Source organism: Typopeltis vanoorti, chromosome 17 (assembly GCF_054136105.1).
Source record: "Typopeltis vanoorti isolate ZY-2024b chromosome 17, IOZ_Tvanoo_1.0, whole genome shotgun sequence".
NCBI lineage: Eukaryota > Metazoa > Arthropoda > Arachnida > Uropygi > Thelyphonidae > Typopeltis > Typopeltis vanoorti.
In genome coordinates this window covers 113,925,266-113,951,299 of record NC_143565.1, presented here as the reverse complement: position 1 = coordinate 113,951,299, position 26,034 = coordinate 113,925,266, and the positions used below count along the sequence as shown (strand labels likewise).

At 36.3% G+C, this 26,034-nt stretch overlaps 1 protein-coding gene across 2 annotated transcripts in view; it reads left to right on the top strand.

Moving 5' to 3' along the window:
* Msh6 (DNA mismatch repair protein Msh6) overlaps nucleotides 1-26,034 on the top strand; it is a 429,489-nt gene that overhangs the window by 308,329 nt on the left and 95,126 nt on the right. For both annotated transcript variants that reach the window (XM_090406801.1, XM_090406800.1), the window contains exon 24: nucleotides 14,840-15,066. In XM_090406801.1, the coding sequence (XP_090262927.1) occupies nucleotides 14,840-15,066 (227 nt within the window). The remainder of the gene's footprint in view (nucleotides 1-14,839; nucleotides 15,067-26,034) is intronic.

Genomic DNA, 26,034 nt, shown 5'->3' with positions numbered 1-26,034 from the left:
TAAAACTTATCACTGTGGTTAGTACGTGTGTTTTTTAGTGATGAATTCACCACTGGTTTCATTGTATAAAAATGTCTTATTCCTTCACGGGGAACTGACAGCACAGAAGACCTACTTACTAGGCAACCTTCAATTAAAACAGGGTAAGCTACGTGCTAGAATCTCTTTTTTAAAAAAGTGCAGATGCAATAAACTCAATCCAACTTTTGCAAAACTAAAAGAAGTCATCAAATCTCCAGGTGCCCATAAAATCTATTTGAAAGCAAGCCATTCATTACGGCTTAATCAGTTACGAGTTTCTAGAAGCAGAATTATCAAATCAAGATCTGCTACGTTTGATTATAAATGTCTCAAAAAATGCGAGGATAAAAGCTTTTCATAAAGGCAATTCTAATCTACATAATAAATACCTCATCATCATCATCATCAAATTCCTGCCATGTACCCTCAAGGGGTGTACAGGATATGATAGTACTACATGAAAAAAATTACATCATTATTAATTTCCTATCTACAATTTTCCTCCAAATCAGTCTGTTACTTGTCAACACTCCAATATTATCAGATCTTATATTTCTATCGTCTAAAGCACTTTGTACCGTATCAATCCACCTATATCTTGGTCTTCCTCTCGGTCGTTTTCCTGCCAACCTGGCAGAGAACACTTGTTTTGCTAATCTTTCCTCACCCATTCTGTTTAAGTGACCATACCACCTGAGATTAGCTCTGCTAACGCATTCCTGGATGCAGACAATGTCAAGTTCTTTCCTAATATAATCGTTTTTAATATGATACTGCCATTGATGCCATCTGTTCACGCCTATAATCTTTCTCAGGACTCTCATATCTGCAGTCTCTAGTCTTTGGTCAAGTGTTTTACTTCTGACCCAGCTCTCAGATCCATAAGTTAAAACTGGTTTGAACACTGTCTTGTATACAGCTAATTTAGTGTTCCGACTAATTTCTCTCTTATTCCATATGAATTTATTCAATTGACTTCCCACCATACCAGCTTTGCTGATTCTGTTGTCTATTTCTATATTTAATTTACCATCTTCAGTAAAAATCGTGCCTAAATAGCTGAAATGTTTTACTTGTTCCACAGGTTCTCCATTCACAACACAGTTGACATTTTCAATGATTCTGCATATTTTCATTGTCTTTGTCTTTTTATTGCTGACTTTCATACCATATCTATTACAACAGTTATTCAATTTAGTCAGAGAATCTTGCAGACTGGTAGCGGATTTATTTAGAAGTATAACATCATCCGCATAAAGCAAAGAGCTGACATTAACTTCTCCAATTTTGATATCTTGTTTAATACCACTTTCCTTCATAATGTGATCCATATAGATAATGAATAACAGAGGGGATAATGTACATCCTTGTCTCACACCAGATTTAACATTAAACCATCTTCCAGTACTTCCTTCAATTCGAACTGCTGACTTACAACTCAAATAAAGACTAAGTATTGCTTGATATAATGTCCCATTGACACCATATAACTGCAGCGTATTGAATAGCTTCTCTCTTGGCACCTTGTCATATGCCTTTTCCCAGATCGACAAAACTTAAATACAGATCTTTGTTATATTCCCATGCTTTCTCGACTATTTGTCGTAAAGTGAAGATCTGATCCTGACAGCCTCTATTTGGCCTGAATCCAGCTTGTTCTTCACCAAGCTTTTCTTCCACAATTCTTCTCAACCGTTTCTCAAGTATACTTGCATAGATCTTGCCAGGAACACTAAGTAGGGAAATACCTCTGTAATTCTCACATGCAGTTTTATTTCCCTTTTTATATATGGGTACTATGAGAGCTCTACTCCAATCATCGGGAATTCGTCCCTCTGTCCAGGCTTTCTGAACTATGCAGTGCAGCCACTGTAAGACTCTCATACCACCATACTTCAGCTTTTCTGGTCGAATATCATCTACTCTTGCTGCCTTTCCAAATTTCAAGCCTTTGATGGCTTTTTCTACTTCAAGTATGGATATGTATTCCTGACTGCATGCCTGGTCAGTGTTTTTTACCACTGTGCTGTTATCACTGCTTGTTTCGTTTAGCAGTTTTTCAAAGTAATTACTCCATACTTCAAGGATATCTTTTTCTCCCGTTTTCATGTCACCTTTATCATCTCTAATTCCTTTTATAGCACTCTTTCCTCCATCCTTAAGCTTCTTCAACAACCTCCAGAATATTTTGCCACCTTCTTGATATTTATTTTCTATATTCTTGCCAAAGTCCTCCCATAACTTTTGTTTAGCTAGTTTTACAGAGTGTTTAGCATTCTTGCATTTGTCTCTATATTCTCTAAGAGCACAAGCTGACTTATTTGACAGGAACTTTTGGTATGCTTTCTTCTTTTCCTTCACTGCCTCTTTAACCTCCTGTGTCCACCAAGGAGTTCTGATTTTTTTATGCTTACAAACAACCTCACCACATGCCTCTCTGGCAGAATCAATCAATGTTTTCTTCAGAGTTTGCCACTGAATCTCCAAGGTTTGATTCCTGTTCTCAAACTCTTTCATTTTTCCTTCAATAATCTTTGTGTATTTTAGTCTACAGCTCACATCTGAGAGCTGCTCAACTTTTATTCGCTTTAAAACTTTCTTACATGTTATTCTTTTCAATATGAAATTCAATTTTATCCTGCTCAAGACTAAATAGTGATCACTTCCAATTTCAAATCCTCTGTACACTCTGGTGTTCTGCACCAGGGAGAAAACATCACTATCAACAATAACATAGTCAATGAGACTTTTCTTATTCCTAGCCTCTTCTCTCCATGTGAGTTTGTGCACATTTTTATGTTGGAACATGGTGTTAGTAATAACCAGTCCATGTCCTGAGCAGAAATCCAACAGATATTTGCCATTATTATTAGCTTTGCTCTTTTCTCCAAATTTTCCCAAAATATTTTTGTATGTCTCACAATCATTTCCTACTCTGCTATTTAGATCCCCAACAAGGACCAACTTTTCATTTTTCATTGTGTCAGTTGCTTTTTCTAAAGCCTGAAAAAATTCCTAATAAATACCTAATAAAATTCCTAATAAATACCTTAACTTGCTAAATCGATCTAAGAAGACCACTAATAAACTACCGACCGAAAAATGGGTAGTCAGCTTATCTAACCGTCCACTAACAACAGACGAATTAAATGTTCTAGCAAGAGGCCATAAATTTGCTTTTTCTTCTTCTTCTTCTTCTTCTTTAGTATTCTGCAATTGAGCAGGTTCTTCTTTTAGTAGCAGATCCTTCCACTCTCTTCTGTTCTGAGCCTTCTTCCGTCTATTTTTCCTTTGATGGCCTCTCTGATGATATCCATTCCCTATCAAAATACGTCTGATCTAGTTTCCCTTGCTTCTTTTTATCCTCCTGAACAGATTTATTTCTTCTACTCTTTTTAAAACCTCATCATTAGTTATTTTATCTGTCCATTTGATTTTTTCCATCCTTCTCCAAATCCACATCTCAAAGCTTTCAAAAATCTTAATTTCTTCTTTCTTCAATGTCCAAGTTTCAGATACATAGAGGGCAACACTCCACACATAACATTTTATTAATCTTTTCTTTAGGTTTCTATGCATTTTACTTCTGAATAAATTCCATTTTCTATTAAAGGCATCTCTTTCCATCACTATTCTTGCTTTTATGTCACTTTTACATCTTTCATCACTGTTAATAACACTTCCTAGATATATAAATTTTTAAAGCGAATAAAAGTTGAGCAGCTCTCAGGTGTGAACTGTAGACTAAATTACACAAAGATTATTGAAGGAAAAATGAAAGAGTTTGAAAACAGGAGCCAAACCTTGGAGATTCAGTGGCAAGGTTTGAAGAAAACCCTCATTGATTCAGCTAGAGAGGCATGTAGTGAAGTTGTCTGCAAGGATAGAAAAATTAGAATTTCATGGTGGACACAAGAAGTTAAAGAGGCAGTGAAGGAAAAGAAGAAAACATATTAAAAGTTCCTGACAAATAAGTCAGCTTGTGCTCTTAGAGAATACAGAGACAAATGTAAGAAAGCTAAACAGTGTGTAAAACTAGCTAAATGTCATGGGAGGACTTTGGCAGGAACATAGAAAATAAATATCAAGAAGGTGGCAAAATATTCTGGAGGTTGTTGAAGAAGCTTGGGAATAGAGGAAAGAGTGCTGTAAAAGGAGTTAGAGATGATAAAGGTGATATGAAAATCGGGGAAAAAGATATCCTTGAAGTATGGAGTGTAATTACTTTGAAAATTTGCTAAATGAAACAAACAGTGATGACAGCACAGTGATAAAAAAACACTGACCAGGCATGCAGTCAGGAATACATATCCATACTTGAAGTAGAAAAAGCCATCAAAGGCTTGAAATGTGGAAAGGCAGCAAGAGTAAATGATATTCGACCAGAAATGCTGAAGTATGGTGGTATAAGTCTTACAGTGGCTGCACTGCATAGTTCAGAAAGCCTGGACAGAGGGACGAATTCCAGACAATTGGAGTAGAGATCTCATAGTACCCATATATAAAAAGAGAAATAAAACTGAATGTGAGAATTAGAGGTATATCCCTACTGAGTGTTTTCCTGGCAAGATATATGCAAGTATACTTGAGAAACAGTTGAGAAGGATTGTGGAAGAACAAGCTGGATTCAGGCCAAATAGAGGCTGTCAGGTTCAGATCTTCACTTTACGACAAATAGTCGAGAAAGCATGGGAATATAACAAATATCTGTATTTAAGTTTTGTCAATCTGGAAAAGGCATATGACAAGGTGCCAAGAGAGAAGCTATTCAATACGCTACAGTTATATGGTGTCAATGGGTTATTATATCGAGCAATACTTAGTCTTTATTTGAGTTGTAAGTCAGCAGTTAGAATTGAAGGAAGTACAGGAAGATGGTTTAATGTTAAATCTGGTGTGAGACAAGGATGTACATTATCCCCTCTGTTATTCATTATCTATATGGATCACATTATGAAGAAAAGTGGTATTAAACATGATATCAGAATTGGAGATGTTAATGTCAGCTCTTTGCTTTATGCGGATGATGTTATACTTCTAAATAAGTCCGCTACAAGTCTGCAAGATTCTCTGACTAAATTGAATAACTGTTGCAATAGATATGGTATGAAAGTCAGCATTAAGAAGTCAAAGACTATGAAAATAAGTAGAATTGTTGAAAATGTCAACTGTGTTGTGAACGGGGAATCTGTGGAACAAATAAAACAATTCAACTACTTAGGCACGATTTTTAGTGAAGATGGTAAATTAAATATGGAAATAGACAACAGAATCAACAAAGCTGGTATGGTTGGAAGTCAATTGAATAAATTATATGGAATAAGAGAGAAATTAGTCGGAACACTAAATTAGCTGTATACAAGACAGTGTTCAAACCAATTTTAACTTATGGATCTGAGAGCTGGGTCAGAAGTAAAACACTTGACCAAAGACTAGAGACCGCAGATATGAGAGTCCTGAGAAAGATTAGAGGCGTGAACAGATGGTATCAATGGCAATATCATATTAAAAGTGAGAATATTAGGAAAGAACTTAACATTGTCGGCATCCAGGACAATCTCAGGTGGTATGGTCACTTAAACAGAATGGGCGAGGAAAGATTAGCAAAACAAGTGTTCTCTCCCAAGTTGGCAGGAAAACGACCCAGAGGATGACCAAGATATAGGTGGATTGATACGGTACAAAGTGCCTTAGACGATAGAAATATAAGATCTGATAATGTTGGAGTCTTGACAAGTAACAGACTGATTTGGAGGAAAATTGTAGATAGGAAGTTAGTAATGATGTAATTTTTTTCATGTATTACTATCATATCCTGTACACCCCTTGAGAGTACATGGCAATAATTTGATGATGATGATAATTTTTTTTTTTCTTGTGTTCACTTATATTTTAATTTAGTTCTATAACACGTTACTGCACGCATAGTGAGATTCCATTGTAATCGTGCACCCTAACTGTTGGTTATTCCCAGTATTGTTTGAATTACTGTACTGAGGATGTCCCAAGGTACTTGGGATGAAATATTTACATATTAAAATTTATCACTGTGGTTAGTACGTGTGTTTTTTAGTGATGAATTCACCACAGGTTTCGTTATATAAAAATATGAGTATTTTCATTTAAATTCTGAAAATTAGGAAAAAATATGAGCTCGTTGAAATTATTTTTTGGTCTTTAGGGACTTACCCAAATATATTCAGACAAATTTTGTTGAGTGATAATGAGTACCAAAACTACATCCATTATGGAGTTGGGCTGGTTTCACACAACATGAGGATTGATATAAAACACATGATCCTCTGGAAACATATATGTATATAGGACAGTTTTTTAAGCATGAAAACTTGTATGAGAAAATTCTAAATCTTTGTTACATCATCTTTAAGAGATTTTTGGAATTTTTTTTTTTTTTAACCTAATCTGGAGACCTAACATAGAACTTTTTAAAGCCACTTCAAGCTTCCAATAACTGAGCAGGGATGTTATACTGTGCAACAAAATTCATCCTCTGCCTTAAAGACATTAACAAATATTTATGCTCAATAAGATTCAAACCCACAGCCCATTGGATGGAGAGCAAGTATGTTAACCACTCAGCCATTTTAATTTAAATCTAAAATTTAAATCATAATCAATGCCAAAAGTTTGGGAGATGCTTATCCTAAGTGATTTTGAAAATTTATTATTTATTTATTTATTTTATTTTGTTTAGTAAAATTTCTTGAGCAGTTATTGACATTCATTATCCCCATCAGGAGTTTTCCAGTTATCAATTCTACCTTATTTGAATTGTTTTGACATCGAAGATGAATTGTTAGACATTTTCATTAATTGTCAGAAATCAAACTAGACCAAACCAAGCTGAATATGTTTTCTCCATTTCAATTGCTTTTCAGAAAATCATTTTAATTTAGGAAATAAATCTTTGCATCTCATAATGCAAGTCAAACTTCTAGCTCATAAGATTTGTTTCATGATTAAAACAAATCCAGAACATAATTTCTATGAGAAATGAATCCAATATCATGGACTTAATTCTCATATTGAGTTCAGTAGTCTTGGCTAGTTGTTTTAAAAGAACTTAAAAACAGCAGGTCACTTAAATATCACAAAATTATTAATGTGCATTGTATGTAATATTATCTTTAAACCTGTTAATTCTCGTAGACAGACTTATACGTTGGTTATGCATTACTAACTCACTTAAGGAATTGAGCAACGTAGATACGAATATAAATTAAATATTACTTTAATAAATATTTATTAAAGTAATATTTAATTTATATTCGTATCTACATTATTAAATTCCTTAAGTGAGTTAGTAATGTAAACCTGTTAAGGGCAAGAACATGATGATAGTAATATTGCCATTGCATATGGCACAGGATAAGAAATAAAAAGAAACTTTGGGGGGGGCTATAAAAGAGATAATATATCACATTAAACCTTGCTGATTACCTGTTTAAAAACATTGAAGAAATTGCTATAGAAGTTACCTGTCTGGTAAATTAGTTAAAGCTTTATATTTGTTAAGTGAAATATAAGGGGATTACAATAAACTAATTTATATTGTAAATGCTTTGAAAAGTTTGTCTGGGCAGATGCACACATGGCCTCAGTTACAAACCTTAATTTGATGTTTAAAAAAGGCTGTTTGAAGACTTTAGGAGCTCATGTTTGAAAGTTTAAAATACTATTCATCAGTATTATTTTTAAAAAAATGTGGAAAGAAAGGTGGAACACAGCATGTGATTTACTAGCAAAGAGCAGCTGTCTTACCAGTAATGCATACATTACATTGTAGCTGAGATGCATTCTTGCTAGTTATTTAACAAGTTTTTCTCTGTTCTGCAGTAATTTAATAGCTAATGATTGATAGTCGGGGGGTGGTTAAGGGTCAAAGCTGTATAACTGAGAGGAGACCTCCACATAGCCTTTAAAGGAATGCAGAGAACTGACCAGGGATTCTGACCTAATGTCCAATCCTCACCTTCTCGTGGTGCACCCTGTTGGGTATCTACTTGGATACTAAACAAACGAGGATGGGCTGGCAATTTTGGATTTAGACGACCAAATTGTATTCTTATTGGTTAAACCAAAATAAAAAAAAAAATGATGGTACAACATGACAAAATTTCATGCCGGCTAGGGCATCGCCCGGTTAAACAAGGCCCCCCGTTGTTTTCTCCAGGAAACCAGAGCGAACAGCAAAAATTCAGCTACTGGAACAAATCTGAAAACACACACCACCTCAATCACCAGAGTTAAAGATTGGTACTATCAACATAAGAAGCCTGAATGGCAAAGAAATGAAGCTAGCTGAGGAGTTAGATAAGTACCAGATCGACATAATAGGGGTGACTGAAACAGAAAAGACAAAAACTGGTGAGATCTTTTTGAGCAACAAATAAAAAATGTTATATTCAGACAATGACAATCAAGGAAAAGAAGGTGTAGCCATAGTATTCAACACAAAATACGAGGCTAATCTTCTTGAATCACAGGCAATCTCAAGTAAAGTAATGTGGGCAAATATGAGAAATGGGAGAACTGGACAATGAGACTTATTTGTGCCTATGGCCCCACAGAAGGTTCTACTAAGGTAGAAGTGGAGAAATTTTTTGAGGCTTTAGAAAAAGCAACTGACACAATGAAAAAGGAAAAGCTGATCCTTTTGGGGATCTAAATAGCAGAGTAGGAAATGATTGTGAGACATACAGAAATATTTTGGGAAAATTTGGAGAAAAGAACAAAGCTAATAATAATGGCAAATATCTGTTGGATTTCTGCTCAGGACATGGACTCGTTATTACTAACACCATGTTCCAACATAAAAATGTGCACAAATTTACATGGAGAGAAGAGGCAAGGAATAAGAAAAGTCTCATTGAGTATGTTATTGTTGATAGTGATGTTTTCTCCCTGGTGCAGGACACCAGAGTGTACAGAGGATTTGAAATTGGAAGTGATCACTATTTGGTCTTGAGCAGTATAATTTGAATTTCATATTGAAAAGAATAACATGTAAGAAAGTTTTAAAGCGAATAAAAGTTGAGCAGTTCTCAGATATGAACTGTAGACTAAAATACACAAAGAATATTGAAAAAAAGATGAAAGAGTTTGAGAACAGGAACCAAACTTTGGAGATTCAGTGGCAAGCCTTGAAGAAAACCCAGATTCATTCAGCCAGAGAGGCATTTGGAGGTTGTCTGCAAGGATAGAAAAAGCAGGACTCCATGGTGGACACAGGAAGTTAAAGAGGCAGTGAAGGAAAAGAAGAAATCGTATCAAACATTCCTAACGTTTGATATGACCTGCAAATAAGTCAGTTTGTACACTTAGAGAATACAGAGACAAATGTAAGAAAGCGAAACACTGTGTAAAACTAGCTAAACAAAAGTCATGGGAGGACTTTGCCAAGAACATAGAAAATAACTATCAAGAAGGTGGCAAAATATTCTGGAGGTTGTTGAAGAAGTTTAGAAATGGAGGAATAACTGCTGTAAAAGGAGTTAGAGATGATAAGGGTGACATGAAAACAGGAGAAAAGGATATCCTTGAAGTATGAAGTAATTACTTTGAAAAATTGCTAATTGAAACAAGCAGTGATAGCACAGCGGTAAAAAAAAACACTCAACAGGCATACAGTCAGGAATTCATATCCATACTTGAAGTAGAAAAAGCCATTAAAAAGGCTTGAAATGTGGAAAGGCAGCAGGAATCGAAGATATTCGACCAGAAATGCTGAAGTATAGTGGTATAAGTCTTACAGTGGCTGCACTGCATAGTTCAGAAATCCTCGACAGAGGGACAAATTCCCGATGATTGGAGTAGAGCTCTAATAGTGCCCATATATAAAAAGGGAAATAAAACTGAATGTGAGAATTACAGAGGTATTTCCCTACTGAGTGTTCCTGGCAAGATCTATGCAAGCATACTTGAGAAACGGTTGAGAAGAATTGTGGAAGAAAAGCTTGGTGAAGAACAAGTTGATTCAGACCAAATAGAGGCTGTCAGGTTCAGATCTTCACTTTATGACAAATAGTCGAGAAATCATGTGAATATAACAAAGATCCGTATTTAAGTTTTGTCGATCTGGAAAAGGCATATGACAAGGTGCCAAGAGAGAAGCTATTCAATATGCTACAGTTATATGGTGTGAATGGGGCATTATATCAAGCAGTACTCTGTATTTGAGTTGTAAGCAGTAGTTAGAATTGAAGGAAGTACAGGAAGATGGTTTAATGTTAAATCTGGTTAAATCTGGTGTGAGACAAGGATGTACATTATCCCCTCTGTTATTCATTATCTATATGGATCACATTATGAAGACGATAGAAATATAAGATCTGATATTGATAATATTGGAGTCTTGACAAGTAATAGACTAATTTGGAGGAAAATTGTAAATAGGAAGTTAGTAATGTTTTAAATTTTTCATGTAGTACTGTCATATCCTGTATACCCCTTGAGGGTACATGTTAGGAATTTGATGATGATGATGATGATGATGATTGATAGTCTTTAGTGATTAAACATATCATTGCTGGATATAAATTTATGTACACACCTACTGAGGGTTCACTTATGAAAAATATAACTTTCTGGCATGATGATTGCGATGGCTAGACAGCAGGTTTTGCCTAGTCTGGTGAGAAGCAACACTTTGAAACAGCTGACAGGCCAGTGAAACCTTAACACACTAATAAGAGTCAATTTCCATGTCTAAGGTTATATTCTCATAAGCTCTTAGGGAAATGTTGAATCTGGCTAAAAATAAATATATAATATCCTTTATAAAAATATACTTCATTGCATTGCTGAAGAAATAGTTTGTAGCACACAGGGCAATCCTGCATTGTGCTGTAATTTCTAAATTAGGTATCCATACTTATCTAAAAGGCTATTCAAACTTCTTGAATGCCTGTGACTTACAAGCAGTTTTTCTTGCCTTTGAGGGACAAATGTCTTATGCAACATGTAACAGAGGGAACAAGAGGTTCAAGAGTTTTGGATTTGGTTATAGCATCAGAAGAGTTGATAATAACCGAGATGACATCTCTCCCACCAGTTGAAGAGAGTGACCATATGGTTTTGACTTGGAAAATGAATAGATATGCAGGAGTATCAAAGAGATGAGAACTTATGTGGAATTATAAAGCAGGTGATTATAATAGTCTTAGATGTCAACTTCGGGAAGTTTCATGGAGGGAGGAATTTCAAGGCAGGGATATCATTAGTGCGTGGGAAATCGTGAAAGAATATTTGTTAGCAGCAATGGTAAGTTGTTTTTTCTAAATCACTTAGGGAATTGAACAACATAGATTAGAATATAAATTAAATTAAACTTTAATAAATATTTCCGATATTTCGACAACGTCACATTGCCATTTTCAAAAGGAACTTACAAAAAGGTACGTGCACGCAGGCACTACAACACAGTAACTAAGAATGAAGATATGAAGCTATCATTCTCCTAGAAGTCCTGATGGTGCCCTCTAGCGGGCTAAGTAGGTGTTCTTGGCCGTTGGGCTGAAGGTCTACTGATGTATGCCTCCCAAATTTGGGGCAGTCGCATACAACCAAATTTGTTGAGGTTAGGAGAGTTTCTTAGGACTGAGGCTGATTCCATAAATAGTCTTTCGAATTTATATCTGCTACGGAGTATTACAGTAGCTTTCTTCCACCCGTATTCTGTGGCGTGTATCCAGAGCATGGTCTGCAAGACCAGAATGGCTGTACTTGTATGCGACTGCCCCAAATTTGGGAGGCATACATCAGCAGACCTTCAGCCCAACAGCCAAGAACACCTACTAAGCCCGCTAAAGGGCACCATCAGGACTTCTAGGAGAATGATAGCTTCATATCTTCATTCTTAGTTACTGTGTTGTAGTGCCTGCGTGCACGTACCTTTTTGTAAGTTCCTTTTGAAAATGGCAATGTGACGTTGCCGAAATATCGGAAATATTTATTAAAGTTTAATTTAATTTATATTCTAATCTACGTTGTTCAATTCCCTAAGTGATTTAGAAATGCATAACCAATGTATAAGCCTGTCTACGAGAATGGTAAGTTGTATACCACGAGTGAGGAAGAGGACACAATTTAGAGTAAAGTGACAAACAATATTAAACAGGAATTGCATGCAAAAAAAGAGGCTATGTGAGAGATATAAGGAGATAGGTGAAGAGAAGATACATGAAGAATATAAGACATAGGCCAGAAGAATGACTAGTGTGGTAAGGAAAGCGAAACTGGAATATGAGAGGAGATTTGCCCTAAGATCCAAAGAAAATCCTAGGGAATTTTTTAGCTATGTGGCCAGTAAGAGGAGAAATGACTGTGGAAGAATGATATTGTGGGATAAAAATGGGAATAGAGTGACTGATGCGGAGGACATAGTGGAATTGTTCAATGAATACTTTATTCGAGTATTTCATCCTAGATCAGTCAGTTTTAATGCTAGAGGGATAGGGCAGGTTCAAGGTTTAGAGGTACAGGAGGAGAGTGTGTTTCAGATACTGAGAACTCTGGATGTCAGTAAAGCTGTGGGACTGGATGGTATTTCACCATGAGTTTTGAGAGAATGTGCTAGGGAACTGACAGTGCCTTTGACCTGGCTTTTCAATGAAAGTCTGGCTGCTGGAAAGGTGCCCATGGAATGGAAGGAAAGTAAGATAGTGCCATTGCATAAGGGTGGTAGCAGACTGGAAGTGTCTAATTATACACCAGTTTGTGTGTCATCAGTAGTTGTTAAGATCTTGGAGAAAGTAGTGAGGGACCGTATACAGCATTGGGCAGATGAGGGTAATGTTATCTGTGAGAGTCAACATGGATTTGTGAAGGGGCGCTTTTGTTTTAGCAATATGCTAGCCTTTTATAATAAAGTTATAAGAACATTAGATGAGGGAAAGACATATACTGCAATTTTCTTAGACTTAGCAAAGGCATTTGACAGGGTGCCACATGATAAGCTGATATTTAAGTTGCAGCACATGGGTCTGGATGTCAGATTGGTCAACTGGATTCAGGATTGGCTGTCTGATAGGTATCAGAGAGTTGTGTATGGTGAAGCAGTTTCAAGGAGGCAGAGGGTTACAAGTGGGGTCCCACAGGGCTCAGTACTAGGACCTATATTGTTTAACCTTTATATCAATGACATTACCAGTGGCTTGCAAGGGGATATTCAGTTGTTTGCAGATGATGCAAAGCTGGGAAGGATTATTAGTAATAGTGCAGATGTGGTAACCCTGCAAGAGGATTTGAATAAGCTAGATAGATGGGCAAATGAATGGGGGGTGTCAGTTTAATGCAGAAAAATGTAAGGTCTTGAGGTTTGGGAAACATCGATGGGATGCTGCATGCTCTATGGGAGGAGTTATATTGGAGGAAGTAGGGGAGACAAGAGATCTGGGGTTGATGATTGATAGAAACCTGAAATTCAGGGGACATATTGCAAAGGTGGTGAAGGTAACACAGAGGATTGCTGCAATTATGAGAAGGACGCTGACCTGCAGAGATAAAAGGGTTATCATTCCGTTGTGTAAGTCTCTGATCAGACCACACTTAGACTATTGTTCTCAGATTTGGTCCCCAGGATTTGAAGGGAATAAATTAACTGTGGAAAGGGTACAGAGACGGATGACAAAGATGGTTTCAGGACTGTACAATTTTGGTTATGAGGATTGGCTAAGGGAATGTGGACTGCAGAGTTTGGTGGATAGAAGAAGGAGAGGTGATATGATTGAGACTTTTAAACTGTTGAGAGATGGTTACAGGGTTGACACTGGGGAGTTCTTTCGTTTGGTTGAACAGCGGGAAGGAGTGATGACAAGAGGCCATCCCTGGAAGTTACAAAGGAAACTGTGAGCAAGAGGGTGAGGAGTGGTTTTTTTGCATGAGGGTGGTTGAACCGTGGAATGCATTGCCTGATGGAGTGGTGAGAGCGAGAACGGTCAATGAGTTTAATGAGTGGTATGATAGACTTTGTGTTTCTTAGGGGGACCTCCCCTCGATGAGTCTTGACAGACGTTATGTTCTTAGGAAGGACCGACCTCCCACGATGAGTCTTTTGACTCCATGGAGGCCTGAATAATAATAATAATGAAGACATGCTTTTGAGTGAGCTCTTTTGATGCAGTTCTTATATCATTTGCTGCATATTTTTCTTCAGTTATTGTTATTATTAGGGTTGCTTTATGACTTTTTTGGAGACTTTTCCCAAGGAAAATTCACATGGCATCTAATAAATACAAGGGAAATAAGATATGGCTAATTCCCTATAATTGAAACATTTGTAACAGTTGCACATTAACTGATTTCATTATAACAGCGTTTACTGTATGAGAGTTGACTGTACTGAATTCTGAAACCATTAAAAACTCTTAGTGGCATGATTTGAAATTAAGTTATGAATGACACTGGAAACTTGATGTTGGTCATTTGCTGTTATGTTAGTGACAAGCAGGACTTGTTAAGTAAGTATTCAAGTGTCAGCAATTGCTAACATTGTTTGCATTATTCAGAAATAGCCTGATATGTTTTGTTTAGGTTTAGTATAGTAGCCATTCAGTATAGTACAGATGATGCATTGGGAAATCTCTTCTTTTCAAGAGTGAGATTTGTCATCCTATTTCATTTTAGCATATTACAGTTTTATAGTAAATCATCCTGATTTCTTTAACCTCCATTGAAGCATGGTGGCTAAAATGTGAAACTTATTTTAAATCATGACTTATCTTTAAAAGAGTACATTGTTCTAAAATTGTTTGGAGAAAAATAATTTTTTTTTTTTCATTTTTTTTTTTTTTGACAGGTTACTTACTATGGAAGTGGTCGTAACAGGTATCAAATAGAAGTTCCTGAAATTGCTGCTAAACATGCTACTGATGATCATGAACTTCAAGGACAAAGGAAAGGATTTCGTCGCTATTGGACTGCTGAAATTAAAGAAATTCTTTCAGAATTAGTAGCTGCAGAAGAGAACAGAGATAATGCTCTATGTGATATCATGAGAAGGGTTTTTGAAACATTTGATCAAGGGTATGTTCTAGTTTGAGGAACAAGTTCATTAATATTAACATTTCATTTCTTGAAATGAAAACTTCCACACAGATGCCATCTTCTTAAAATAAACCATTTAATCCCCCCCCCCACAAAAAAAATTAAATGTAATAAGCTTAAAATGGAACAGAGACAGAGAAACATGTGTTCCATTCCACATGACAAACTAACGGAGGAAGGCATTTTACTTATTTAGAATGTTTTTAGCAGAGAATATAAATTAAGTATGAAAATGAATAATGGAATTATTAGAGATGAATATTGCAATCAGTTGAATTTTCCAAATAATAAATTTCTATAGAATGAATTTCCCATCCTGAGATGAGGCCTCCACATAGCCTTTAAAGGAATGTGGAGAAAAGACCAGGGATTCTGACCTAATGTCCAATCCTCACCTTCTCATGGTGCACCCTGTTGGGTATCTACTTGGATACTGAACAAAATGAGGATGGGCTGGCAATTTGGGATTTAGCCAACTAAATTGTATTCTTATTGGTTAAACCAGAATAAAAAAAAATGATGGTACAACATGACAAAATTTCATGCCAGCTGGGCGTCGCCCGGTTAAACAAGGCCCCCATTGTTTTCGCCAGGGAATCAGGGCGAACAGCGAAAAGTCAGCTACTGTAACAAATCTGAAAACACACCCCCAGCTCAACATCACCAGAGTTAAAGATCAGTACTATCAACATAAGAAGCCTGAATGGCAAAGAAATGGAGCTAGCTGAGGAATTAGATAAGTACCAGATCGACATAATAGGGGTGGCTGAAACAGAAAAGACAAAAACTGGTGAGATCTTTCTGAGCAATAAATAAAAAAATGTTATATTCAGGCAATGACAATCAAGGAAAAGAAGGTGTAGCCATAGTATTCAACACACAATACGAGGCTAATCATCTTGAATGGCAGGCAGTCTCGAGTAGAGTAATATGGGCAAATATGAGAAATGGGGAAACTGGACAATGAGACTTATTTGTGCCTATGGTCCCACAGAAGGTTCTACTAAGGTAGAAGTGGAGAAATTTTTTGAGGCTTTAGAAAAAGCAACTGACACAATGAAAAAGGAAAAGTTGATCCTTTTGGAGATCTAAATAGCAGAGTAGGAAATGAATGTGAGACATACAGAAATATTTTGGGAAAATTTGGAGAAAAGAGCAAAGCTAATAATAATGGCAAATATCTGTGGATTTCTGCTCAGGACATGGACTCGTTATTACTAACACCATGTTCCAACATAAAAATGTGCACAAATTTACATGGAGAGAAGAGGCAAGGAATAAGAAAAGTCTCATTGACTATGTTATTGTTGATAGTGATGTTTTCTCCCTGGTGCAGGACACCAGAGTGTACAGAGGATTTGAAATTGGAAGTGATCACTATTTGGTCTTGAGCAGGATAAAATTGAATTTCATATTGAAAAGAATAACATATAAGAAAGTTTTAAAGCAAATAAAAGTTGAGCAGCTCTCAGATATGAACTGTAGACTAAAATACACGAAGAATATTGAAAAAAAGATGAAAGAGTTTGAGAACAGGAATCAAACCTTGGAGATTCAGTGGCAAGCCTTGAAGAATACCTGATTGATTCAGCCAGAGAGGCATGTGGTGAGGTTGTCTGCAAGGATAGAAAAATTAGAACTCCATGGTGGACACAGGAAGTTAAAGAGGCAGTGAAGGAGAAGAAGAAAGCATATCAAAAGTTCCTGGCAAATAAGTCAGCTTGTGCTCTTAGAGAATACAGAGACAAATGTAAGAAAGCTGAACACTGTGTAAAACTAGCTAAACAAAAGTCATGGGAGGACTCTGCCAAGAAAAAATAAATAAATATCGAGAAGGTGGCAAAATATTCTGGAGGTTGTTGAAGAAGTTTAGAAATGGAGGAAAGACTGCTGTAAAAGGAGTTAGAGATGATAAAGGTGACATGAAAACAGGAGAAAAAGATGTCCTTGAAGTATGGAATAATTACTTTGAAAACCTGCTAAATGAAACAAGCAGTGATGACAGCACAGTGGTAAAAAACACTGACCAGGCATGCAGTCAGGAATACATATCCATACTTAAAGTAGAAAAAGCCATCAAATGCTTGAAATGTGGAAAGGCAGCAGCAGTAGATGATATTCGACAAGAAATGCTGAAGTATGGTGGTATAAGAGTCTTACCGTGGCTGCACTGCATAGTTCAGAAAATCCTGAACAGAGATACAAATTCCCGATGATTGGAGTAGAGCTCTCATAATACCCATATATAAAAAGGGAAATAAAACTGAATGTAAGAATTACAGAGGAATTTCCCTACTGAGTGTTCCTGGCAAGATCTATGCAAGTGTACTTGAGAAACGGTTGAGAAGAATCAGATCTTCACTTTACGACAAATAGTCGAGAAAGCATGGGAATATAACAAAGATCTGTATGTAAGTTTTGTCGATTTGGAAAAGGCATATGACAAGGTGCCAAGAGAGAAGCTATTCAAAACACTACAGTTATATGGTGTCAATGGGGCATTATATCAAGCAATACTTAGTTTTTATTTGAGTTGTAAGTCAGCAGTTAGAATTGAAGGAAGTACAGGAAGATGGTTTAATCTTAAATCTAGTGTGAGACAAGGATGTACATTATCCCCTCTGTTATTCATCATCTATATGGATCACATTATGAAGGAAAGTGGTATTAAACATGATATCAGAATTGGAGATGTTAATGTCAACTCTTTGCTTTATGCAGATGATGTTATACTTCTAAATAAATCCGCTACAAGTCTGCAAGATTCTCTGACTAAATTGAATAACTGTTGTAATAGATATGGTGTGAAGGTCAGCATTAAAAAGACAATGAAAATAGGTAGAGGTGTTGAAAATGTCAACTGTGTTGTGAACGGGGAACCTGTGGAACAAGTAAAACATTTCAGCTACTTAGGCACGATTTTTAGTAAAGATGGTAAATTAAATATGGAAATAGACAACAGAATCAACAAAGCTGGTATGGTGGGAAGTCAATTGAATAAATTCATGTGGATAAGAGAGAAATTAGTCAGAACACTAAAAAAGATGCATGCAAGATGTTCAAACCAGTTTTAACTTATGGATCTGAGAGCTGGGTCAGAAGTAAAACACTTGACCAAAGACTGGAGACCGCAGATATGAGAGTCCTGAGAAAGATTATAGGTGTGAACAGATGGCATCAATGGCTATATCATATTAAAAACGAGTGTATTAGGAAAGTACTTGACATTGTCAGCATCCAGGAATGTGTTAGCAGAGCTAATCTCAGGTGGTACGGTCACTTGAACAAAATGGGCGAAGAAAGATTAGCAAAACAAGTGTTCTCTGCCAGGTTGGCAGCAAAACGACCCAGAGGAAGACCAAGGTATAGGTGGATTGATACGGTACAAAGTGCCTTAGACGATAGAAATATAAGATCTGATAATATTGGAGTCTTGACAAGTAACAGACTCATTTGGAGGAAAATTGTAGATAGGAAGTTAGTAATGATGTAATTTTTTTCATGTAGTACTATCATATCCTGTACACCCCTTGGGGGTACGTGGCAGGAATTTGATGATGATGATGAATTTCCCATTAGAGATGACAAATCAAAAAATATGCACGTGAAGTATGTGTAACATTATTATATTTAAAGCTTTGATAATACATACATATATATTTCTTAAAATAAAATTATTAATAACGAATACAGGATAAGGTGGTCAGCCTTATGCCCCGGTGTATCCTTTGGCCTGTAGTGTTGGGTTCTCAAGGCCAGTTTGCCTGCTTTGCGGGATGAAAAACCCCAGAATAAACTGGGGAAAAACCCTGCTGTCCACGCCCAAGACTGGCTAACTTGGCTATGACTGAGGAAGATCCTTCAGCTCCTCATGTCACCGATGGGAATCGAACTAGACACTCCTTCTCCAGGCATATGGTTGCGAAGCGCATAGCCACTAGGCTAACCGCGTGGACTAGGCTAACCTCTTAGTGGACCATCGACACCGCAAGGTAAAAGAGGGTATAAGGAAGATAAGATATAAATAATATAACGAAAACAAAACAAAATATTATATACAAAAAATATGAAACTTCGAAAAGATATTACATATTTCTATGTTGAAGTTCCTGGTTTCTGATCACTGCATTTTTTTTTAAAAAAAATATCCAGTGTGCAGTGCTGAGATTTTCTTTTTCTTTAAGGAGTTCAGTGTAAGGTCAAATAGATGTGATTACATTCCTTTTTTACGTTTGCACTCCGTTCCCAATTGTGGTCCATTTCGCAGAGTTAATCACTCAATGTCTATGCTTGCAAGGATATGTAAATTGGTCATTTTCATATCTTTCAGAGGACTTTCTTCTCCTTTGGATGTTGACTTAATTGTTCAGCTAATTCTTTTAAGTCTTCATTTTAAGGTGGTTTATCATGGCTCTAAGACTTCTGTCACATCTTCAGCTGTAATATAGTACAATCCCGCCTCTCACACAAGCTTGGTAACATCTTCAATAACATTCTCCTCTTGCTCTAATTCCTCGAAGTCGTGCATAAATGCTGGAAGAAGTTTTCGCCATGCTCCTTTTAAGCACTTTGCTGACACGTTGTTCCAGCCTGCCTCGATATTGTTAATGCCCTTCAAAATATCGAATGGCCACCAATAGTCATTAATAGTTTTTCTTGAAGTGTCCAAGACTCTTACCATTTTCATGAATGTTATACGGAGGTAATAGGCTTTGAAGATTGATATAATCCCCTGATCCATCGGTTGCAAAAGCGATGTTGTGTTTGGGGACATGTAAACAACCTTGACATCCAATGGTGTTCTTACTTCAGCAAGGTTTTATGGATGTCCAAGGGCATTATCCAAGAGAAGCAATGCCTTGGCTGGCAAATTATTTTCTTTACAGAAGCGAAGCACAGTAGGACAAAAATAATTTGTGTACCAATCTATAAAAACGTCTTGTGTAACCCAAGCTTTCTTGTTCCATTTCCAATAGACTGGTGGCATGGCTTTTAGACCCTTGAAGGCATGTGGTGTCTGTAAATGGTACGCCAACATTGGTTTAAGCTTCAAAGTTCCGGAGACATTTGCACCCAACAAAAGCGTAAGCCTATCTTTTGCAGCTTTAAAACCTGGAGTGTTTTTCACAGGAAATAAAGGTGTGTGATGGCAATTTTTTCCAGTAGAGCCCAGTCTCATCAACATTAAAAATGAGATCAGGAGGATAACTTCCTTGTTCTACACAGTCTTGAAATTCTTTAGGAAAAGTAGCCGCTGCCGCAACATCTGCACTTGCCTCCTTACCACATAATTTGACAGTGACACTTCGAGACTTAAATTTCATGAACCAACCTTTGCTTCCTAAAAATGTTTCTTCGCCTCCATCTGTCTTTTTGAGATTCTCAAAAATTGTTTATGCTTTCTCAGTTATAACAGCATGCGTCAGAGGAATGTTTTTCTGATTCAAATCATCCACCCATAATGATAATGTTGTCATGAAGTTTACCCCTGCTATAACGTACATGTTTTGCATTTAGTGCTGCTGTAGATTGTTGCACAAACTGTTTTATTCTATCTGCATTTTTCATAATTGTAGTAACAGTCGGTGGAAGTAAGTTCATACTTTTACAGACATTAGCACATGTCTGTCCATCTTCCATTCTTCGAATCACCTCCATCTTTTTTTCACGTGTGATTGATTTCCATGCCTTCTTAACACCAAGTTCTGCTAATTTTTCTGCACTTCTATTATCAGGCATGGTATGTAATTACGTACATTATCAATTTAAATGCATATGTATGTAAAAAAATTAAATAGAACAATTAGGTAGATTCAACATTAAAACTAGGTTTGATACATATACGTCGTAGTAGCTCGGTAAACACTCAAACAATAGAGTGCCTGCTAGAGTCGTTTCTCAGTCAACCATACTACAATAAGAAAGTACGCATGCAACCGGTGTGATTGTGAATCGGCGTAAACCGAGGGCTGTTTGTATTACCTTTCTATTATAAGTTCATTTCAACAATGTATTTTTTTTATTGCTAATAACTGGTTAAAAAATTAAAATTCATTTTGTTGGCATCAGTTTTTTGGGGGGAGAAAGATCATAATTGAATTTGAAATTTGGATGAGCAATGTTGTAATGAAAGTTGACCAGTTAATAAGGCAAACACTATGTTTTAGTTTGTAAATTCATTACCACTGACTCAAATATATAATTTTTTCAGATCATAACTTATTTGGTTTCCATTTTGTATAAAATGTGAGTGAATCCCAGTCTGCATGAATTATTCATTTTAAATATCTCTTCGCAGTGGTAATATAGCACAGATTCTTACAGTGAGTTAGACTTGTAAATGTCAAATATGAAAGAATATGATTGTGTTAAAATTTTATCTTACACTGAACATTACCTTTTGCATTTTCTCCTAATTTTCTTTAATGCAGAAGTAACATTAAAGAATAATGACAAAGAGGAGTATAGATATGTGCAGATAGCTAGATTATGCTCAATTTGCTTTTTTGTTAGCAAATTGAGCATAATTACTGTACACAGTCAACTTGACTATAGTAAACTCGGAGAGGGGGCATTGATTTGTTTGCACTAATAAATTTCTTTTTAAATAAACACTGCTTTAGTCAGGATTTTTCTGTATTTTTAGTAAGTTCATTAAACTTGCTGTTTGCTGGAATAACTAAAGTTACATATGAATTCCACAATTAATTCAAACTCATCAAGTGTTTGATTAAGATGATATCTCTTTGCAGCAAAGGAATACAGTTTTAAATGAAGGGAATCCCAGTTTTTATGTTATTCAACCCAGAAAAGGTTATTCTATTTGCTAATCTGTAGTACATTTTGTAACGTTGATGGGCTAAGGATTTTTTTTTCTATTTCTTATCAGTGTTATATACAGGGTAGCCATAAAATAACTTTCTCTCTTTGGAGGCATCTGTAGCTAAAACCAATAAACAGAATGAGACCAAATTTTATATTGAGACTTTTGAAGGCATGGTGAGATGATTTCCGCAAAAAAAAGATTTAGTACCAAAAGTCGCCGATGAGGGAAATTTTGGTGCTGGCAGAGCTGAAAACAAACGGATAATTACGTTAAAGGCAGATAAAATGGAATAATAACATTTCAACAGTGTAAGCAACAGCCGCGTCACTCATTCCAGCCGGATATGTGGCACGTTACAATGATATGAATAATAATAAAACTAAATCAACAACTTGCGAGAGACAGAAATTAATGTAGTGATTGAACTCACAGGAAATAATGTTTTATTCATCAGAATCAAGGTTCCCTGGGCCTTATACACCATTTTCAATGTGCTGACCTTTCTTATGTACAACGAATTGCATCCGGTGTGCGACATGCTCTGCAGCTGAGCATAAGGAGTTGGATTGGATGTTCATAACAGCCCGTTTTATGTTCTCTTTCAAGACATGCAAGTTGGGAAATCCACCAACATACACAACTGATTTCATATACCCCCCCCCCCCCCCCCCCCCCCAGCCAGAAGTCACGTGGAGTGATGTCCGGGGATCGAGGTGGCCATGCCGTCGGAAAGAACTGACTGATAACCCTCTCAACACTGAAATGCTGGCGTAGTACTGAACATTCAATGTGTGGCCATGCTCCATCCTGCATAAAAATTATGGAGTCCAAACATTGTCTTTGCTGCAATGCAGGAATGACAAAATTTTCCAGCATTTGTCAATAAATCTCTCCAGTAATGGAGCAGGTTACAGGACCTGTGGGGGGTAATACGCACAAAAAAGTATGGTCCTATTATGAAATCGGCTGTGAAGCCACACGAACACAGTTATTTTTGGAGAATGCAGTGGTACTTGCTGGATCACTTGGGGATGTTCAGAAGTTGTTTTAATTTAATTATTATTATTATCATTGTAACGCGCCACATATCCAGCTGTAATGAGTGACTCGGCTGTTGCTTACACCGTCGAAATGCTATTATTCCATTTTATCTGCCTTTAATGTAATCATCTACTTGTTTTTGACTCTGCCAGCGCCAAAATTTCTCCTATCGGCGACTTTTGGTACTAAATCTTTTTTTCGTGGAAATGTATTTTTCAATTTATTTTTGCAGTCGGGAAACACTGCTGTAGAGACGGAACTTTTTCAAGCAACTTCAGGACTCCAATAAGTGGGGCTGTCTCACACTGGGTGATGAAATTATCACATACACCATGCCCATTGCAGGATTCGAACTCGCAGCCTATTGGTTGGAAAGTGGGTACACTAACCAGGCTGGTGATGTGTGCACAACTTAACTGGATGTGCTAGGTTGCAGATAACCCTATGAACACTACTGCTTTACTTAGTGGCCTAAAGTAGCTTATGCTTGTTTGATCTCCATAGCGGTTTCTCTTTCCCTTCTCTCTCTCTCTCTCTCTCTTCCCCTTTCATGATATGTTCTCTAGATCACAGGTTTTCAAATTTTCTCATCGGTTTACTTATGTGTCCTCAAATAAAGGAGACTGTGCAGTATGCAGGCTATTGATTCACTCCTCTGATTTTCCTAATAAATTTTGTATTTGATTTCTAGTCTTAGATTGAATGGCTTATTTCTAGTTCATATCTCAAATCATTTCAATCCATGTATTAAAATTGGTGTAAACAGTACCTTACCTTGTAGTATGCTGTTAGCTTGATATTTTGGATGATTGATTTCTTTCTTTTCCTTATAAATGTATTCATCTGACCCATCGTCATACATACATAGCTATACATACTATTATGTATTTATATTAGTTTTCCATCTTTACTAAAAATAGTGCCTAAAGTAGCTCATGCTGATAATGCTCTTGTTTTCATACTTTTCATAAATTTATAGGTTTTTATACCAAAATTTTCACATTGATTTAGTTTTGATAAAGATATTTGAATACTTGTAAACAGATACTTGCTGGCCTGATTGGCCTACTAGTTAGCGTACCTGCTCTCCAACCAACAGGTTGCAGTCAAATCCTGCTGTAGGCATGGATATTTGTGACCATCCTTAGGTGGGAGGTGTATTGCATCATCAGGTGTGAGACTACCGCCATGCTTATTGGAGGCCTGAAGTGACTTGAAAAAGTTTGGTCTCTAGAGCAGGATTTCTGGACTATGTAAAAACTAAAAAAATACATGCAAGAAAATATATAAAATGGATTAAAATAGATTTTAAAAAAACCTTAGTCCACTCATGGTACAAATGTCCTACAGGTTTACTAATAATCTTGCATGGTTCGGTACCACATAAAAAAATAATAAATAAAGATATATTTTCAAGTGTAAGTTCTTTAATATTTGTTGAACTGTTAAAAAAAAAAAAGTTGAGTACCATATTTCAAAATCAAGTTTAATATCACTCTCCTAAATGATGTGGACCATATAAACAGAACTGGAGACAGAACAACCTTACCCTACATCTTATTTAACATAAAACTTTTTATTTAATTTTATTTTTTTTTTAATGTCAATCTCATCTGTGAAAAGCAAGTAACCTGCATGTGTGTATGTGATGTTACTACCCCCCCCCCCCCACTTGAGTGTTTACAAAATGCATAGCACACTATCCTTTGTAGCCAAAAGTTGCTATAATTCAAGAATCCTGCTGTAGCGATCAAACATAAAACATTTTCAGACCACTTGCCTTTCGGGGCTCACACCTAGCTACAAATATTATTTTTAAATGTAGAATTGCAAAAATCCATGCTACAGTGAGATTCAAACCTATAGTCTCTCTCTTTGTAGGTTGAAAGGCAGAAATACTGTAATATGCAGTAATTTTTCCTGTACATTCTTCTGTTCTGATTATTTCCAATGGCAGAACCAGTAAAATCAATAGTGGGTATAAATTTAAAATTTATTTCATTAATCAATATTTATTAAAGTGGATGTGTGTGTGGGGGGGGGTGTTCTCAGGATGTACAGTAGCAAACAGATTAATCTTAACAAGCCAAATTTTCATCAAGTTTTTGGTTTTGGTTATGTTTTACTATTTTCGGTTCTGGTTTTAGTTCACTATTTCAGTTGAGTGCTGTGTGTTTTAACTGCCTTTACCATGTTTATTAATAGTGTTGTTTGTTTATAATAGCATAAAAAAGTTGACGTTCATAGTGCTTTATTCATTTTGTAATGGATACATTTCCAAGAAAGCATTCAAAAATATGTACTCTTTCTCAGCACACACACATCTATGACTCAAAGACAAATTGCCAATGATTGTGGTTTTGGTATAGGTACTGTTAATGCAGTTTTAAAGAGGTTTAGGGAGACAAGTAGCATTTCTCCTGACAGAAAGGGAAAATATCAGCAATAAAAGGAAAACTACACTTACTCAAGATTGTTTACTAGTTAGGAAAAACAAAATGAATCCAAGATTGTCTGTTGTAGACTTAAATAGAGACTTGGCAGCTAGTGAGATTAATGTTTCTGACATGACAGTCTGTCAAAGATTGTTTGAAGCAGGAAGGACTTCCCACAAACCAAAAAAGAAACAACTGTTAACAAAGGCTATGCAGAAAAAGAGGCTCCAGTGGCAAAAGTGTACAAAAATTGGACTGTTGAGAAGTTGAAGAGGCTCATATTCTTAGATGAGAGCTATTTCTTTTTCCAAGGAAAGCGAGTACCCTATGGTTGTAAATCAGCAGCTAAGAAGACTTCTCCCACCCACTTTCAACAAGCTCTTAAACACCCAGCCAAAAAGATGTTCTGGGATTGTTTTACACATGACTGTCCAGGATCACTTGTACCCATTGACAGTATGATGAAAAGTGACCAATACATAAAAATATTGGAGAAAAGAGTGGTCCCACAAATCCAGAAAGACAGAACTCATCTTCCGAAGGATCTTGCTCTATGCCACACTTTTAAAAAAGTGAAAGAGTTCCTTAAATATCACAACATCCAATTGCTTCAGTGGCCAGGTAACTTTTCTGGCATTAACCTAA